This window comes from Mus caroli, chromosome 15 (assembly GCF_900094665.2).
Source record: "Mus caroli chromosome 15, CAROLI_EIJ_v1.1, whole genome shotgun sequence".
Classification (NCBI taxonomy): Eukaryota; Metazoa; Chordata; class Mammalia; order Rodentia; family Muridae; genus Mus; species Mus caroli.
This window is the reverse complement of record NC_034584.1, coordinates 70,851,416-70,856,011: the sequence shown is the minus strand read 5'-3', so window position 1 is coordinate 70,856,011 and position 4,596 is coordinate 70,851,416. Positions and strand designations below refer to the sequence as shown.

The 4,596-nt window shown below is 48.6% G+C and overlaps 1 protein-coding gene across 1 annotated transcript in view; it reads left to right on the top strand.

Annotated features, from left to right (window-relative positions):
* The window catches only part of Znf250 (zinc finger protein 250), a 16,516-nt gene extending 13,338 nt beyond the window's left edge, over nt 1-3,178 (top strand). Inside the window, exon 5 of the mRNA XM_021182885.2 lies at nt 1,363-3,178. Within this exon, the coding sequence (XP_021038544.1) occupies nt 1,363-2,693 (1,331 nt within the window). The 3' untranslated portion in view covers nt 2,694-3,178. The remainder of the gene's footprint in view (nt 1-1,362) is intronic.
* Nucleotides 3,179-4,596: the final 1,418 nt, after the last annotated feature.

Here is a 4,596-nt window from a genome sequence, read left to right as displayed (position 1 = left end):
AAAAAAAAAAAAAGAAGTGAACATCTGCCATTGCCTCCCCCATATTGGGGACCAGTACATAACATATCAACTTTAATTTAAAAAGTAAGAAATCTCTTCTTCTGCCTTCTCTGGGGCTTCCTGTCCTAGAATATCAACCAAGTATGACAACCCATTCAGGGAAGTCCACAGCCAAGACCCTGGAGACAGTGGTTAGGGCCTTAGGGTAAGCTGGCATTCTGAACCCAGCCAGTAGGTTGTAGGCAGCTATAGGATGCACAGGAGCTTCTAGCACTGGTGGGGTGGGCCACGATCCTCTGCAGCAGGTCAGTATAATGGAAACCTGAAGGCACTAACCCCCTCTGCCATGTGGAATTGTCCTCTTAGCCCCTGCTAGGCCTTGTGTTTGAAGGACCTCTCCACACTATGGCCCAGTGTCGCTGTCTCCACATAAAGTCTTGAAGTAAAGACACCTTTAAACTCAAGATATGAAACATGGCTATTCCCAGTGCTCACATACAGACATGGTCTGCCTTAGAGCCTGTCTCTCCATTCCAGAAAGCCTTCCTTCCTGTTCACACTGCCACCTTCCAGATCATCTCCAACCTAAATGTGGCACCAGGTTCCCATGATCTGTGCCTTTAAGTTATCCACCCTACCACCTGCTACACAGTGCATTCACAGCACATTGAACTGTCTGCCACAGAGGTGACCGTCAGCATCGCACAGCATTGCACGGTATAGGGAGACACTGGTTCCAGGATAGAATCCTCTGACTTGCTCGGAAGCTTCAGGCTTCCCCTACCAGCCCCAGGTCCAGCTTCACTGCTCATGTGCCGATACCTACAGCTGATGGAGCCCAGTCATAACTGCGGGGGAACACTAGGATGTGCTCCCACTACCGTATGCATTCTGCGCAGGGCAGACAAGCTGATGCCTTCCCCTTCCACTATTGGTTTTGATTTATTGAAAGATAGTCCCTTTGGATCTCACACGGGAGACTGTGCAGCAAAGCCAGCATTAAGATTGCACTCAGCAGTTTTGTTAAGTATTAACCTGTTGTTGTTGTTGTTGTTTGGTTTGGTTTGCTTTATTCCAGACAGGGTTTCTCTGCGTAGCCCTGGCTGTCCTGGAACTCACTTTGTAGATCAGGCTGGCCTTGGACTCAGAAATCCACCTTTCTCTGCCTCCCAAGTTCTGGGATTAAAGGTGTGCACCACCACTGCCCAGCAGGTTATTGTTTTTTAAAGCAGCCCTTGTAGGTAGCCTAACCTGGCACGGAATTCACAGTCCTCTCGCCTCAGCCTCTCAAAAGTGCCGGGATTATCAGCAGAGGCCACCCACCACCCCAACCAGTGCTAACCTTTTCATCTTGTGCTTCAGAATGCAAAGCCAAGGAAGAGAACCAAAACAGAGACTTGAATGTGCCACCATTAATCTCAGACGAAGAAGCATCAGCGACGCTGACGGAAACACCGCTGAGGAAGGTTGCTGAAGAACATTACAAAACAGAGCCGAACGTCTGCCCCAGTCCAAAGCCCATTGGCCCCCAGAATGCCCCCAAAATGTTGAACCCTAGTGTACCCGTTGCCCGACCCCAGATGGCTCCCAGTGTTGAGAGACCCTATATCTGCATTGAGTGTGGAAAGTGCTTTGGTCGGAGCTCCCATCTCCTTCAGCATCAGCGAATACACACTGGCGAGAAGCCCTATGTATGCCATGTATGCGGAAAGGCTTTCAGCCAGAGTTCCGTCCTGAGCAAGCACAGGCGGATCCACACGGGCGAGAAGCCCTACGAGTGTAACGAATGTGGGAAAGCCTTTCGCGTGAGTTCCGACCTTGCCCAGCACCACAAGATCCACACCGGAGAGAAGCCTCACGAGTGTCTGGAATGTGGGAAGGCGTTCACCCAGCTCTCCCACCTCATCCAACATCAGCGGATCCACACGGGGGAGCGGCCCTACGTGTGTCCCTTGTGTGGGAAAGCCTTCAACCACAGCACCGTCCTGCGGAGCCACCAGAGGGTGCACACTGGGGAGAAGCCTCACGGGTGCAGCGAGTGTGGGAAGACCTTCAGCGTGAAGAGGACGCTGCTGCAGCACCAGCGGGTGCACACCGGGGAGAAGCCCTACACGTGCAGCGAGTGCGGGAAGGCCTTCAGCGACCGCTCTGTGCTCATCCAGCATCACAACGTACACACCGGGGAGAAGCCGTACGAGTGCAGCGAGTGCGGCAAGACCTTTAGCCACCGCTCCACCCTGATGAATCACGAGAGGATTCACACGCAGGAGAAGCCCTACGCGTGCTACGAGTGCGGAAAGGCCTTTGTCCAGCACTCGCATCTCATCCAGCATCAGAGAGTCCATACGGGAGAGAAACCCTACGTGTGTGGCGAGTGTGGGCATGCTTTCAGCGCACGCCGGTCCCTGATCCAGCATGAGCGAATCCACACAGGTGAGAAACCCTTTCAGTGCACAGAGTGTGGCAAAGCCTTCAGCCTGAAAGCAACTCTAATCGTGCACCTGAGGACCCACACGGGCGAGAAACCCTATGAGTGCAATAGCTGCGGCAAGGCGTTCAGCCAGTACTCGGTGCTCATCCAACACCAGAGGATCCACACCGGAGAGAAACCCTATGAGTGTGGCGAGTGCGGACGGGCCTTCAACCAGCACGGCCACCTGATCCAACATCAGAAAGTACACAAGAAGCTGTGACCCATGGCTGTCAGAAGCCCGCACTTAGAACATGCACAAGACCTAAACAGCCTTCCTCCAGGAGGGAGTTCTGTTCCATCTGCAGAATCGTCGTTCCCTTGGGGACTCTGTTACAATCCCATGTCCCTCCTGGGGAAAAACATTCAGCAAATGTTAAATTTATTCTCCTCAACATCTTGGAAGTTAAACTGGAGAGTAATTCTACAACTGTAGATACTGGTAAAGACAGCCATAATTCTACCTTTGCCTATTTGACATGAATTAGTTTATTGAAGCAACTGAAAAGCTATAGAGCTTAGGGACTATTCACATTTCAAATGAAGTTCCTTTTCTTACACAGCTTCATGACGTTCCTAAATGTATCTGATCATTCTAATATTGTGCTTAAATTTAGAATGTTGGACCATTTTCGGTATCCTTTTAAAACACTTAAGTGCTATGTTGATAAAGTAATATTAAAAAAAAAAAAAAGATCTTGGGCCAGAGAGATGGCTCTGAGTTTGTCTTCTAGAACCCATATGGTGGACAGAGAGAACTAACTTGCACAAGTTGTCCTCTGGCTTCCATGTGAGTTCCAAGCACACACACACACACACTCACACAAATAAAATCTATATTTTAAAATATTCTTGCCAAATATTCTGAATGACAGTTCTAAGTATTTGGAAATACATGTTTTGTGTTTGTTTGTTTGTTTTTTTAATAATTTTTTAGGTCTGGAGAGATGGCTCAGTGGTTAAGAGCACTGACTGCTCTTCCAAAGGTCCTGAGTTCAAATCCCAGCAACCACATGGTGACTCACAACCATCCCTAATAAAATCTGACTCCCTCTTCTGGAGTGTCAGAAGACAGCTACAGTGTACTTACATATAATAAATAAATATTTAAAAATAATAATAACTTTTTATTTATTTTATGTATATGAGTACATTGTAGCTGTCCTCAGACACACCAGAAGAGGGCGTCAGATCCCATTACAGATGGTCATGAGCCACCGTGTGGTTGCTGGGAATAGAACTCAGGACCTCTGGAAGAACAGTCGGTCTTCTTAACCGCTGAGCCATCTCTCCAGCCCCATATGTGTTTTGTATTTTTTTTTTAAAAAAAGGAAAAATAGGGTACATTTAAGTTTATGTATACAAAAACAAAAAACCTGTTTGGTAACTGTTTTCGGGTTTCTAGTGTCCTGATCATACACTGAGACCTTTAAGAAGAAAGGGTTTTTTTTACTTCCTATCCCTATCCCTGTCCATCACTGACGGAGGTCAAGGCAGGAACTCATCCACGGGCCGTGCAGTAACTGCTTGCTGGCTTGTTCCTCATGGCTTTCTCAGTCTGCTCTTACACAAGAGCAGTTAGGATGCACTGTTGGTCCCATGGTACCAGCCAGCATCTCTAAAATGCTGAGGCCTCCACTCAAACTGGGCTGCGCCTTCATCAGTAGCCTCTCCTGCATTCTTCCCGGAGTCTACCCCATGGTCCCAAGCCTCAGCTTCTCTCCGTGATCCCTTTAGCCCTCGGGCTTCTATTAGAACCGACACTGCTCCTTCACCAATGTCCTCTCACTGCCAAGCCTCAGCTTGAACCCACGTGACCCCTGTATCTCCTTGAAACATCCTATACATTACTGAGTTCAGCTGCCAGCACAAGGTTGGAGCACAGCTCTGAATGCTAACCCCGAGGAAAAGCCTCCCAGGTTGCACCTCAGCTAATTCATCACCTCCAGCTGACCCATGTCATTGTTCCAGCAAAGCAAAGGTTCACTTTAGTGGTTCTGGTCTCTTGGGTTTTTTTTGGTTTTTGTTTTTTGTTTTTTTTTTTTTTTTTTGAGACAGGGTTTCTCTGTGTAGCCCTGGCTGTCCTGGCACTCACTTTGTAGACCAGGCTGGCCTCGAACTCAGAA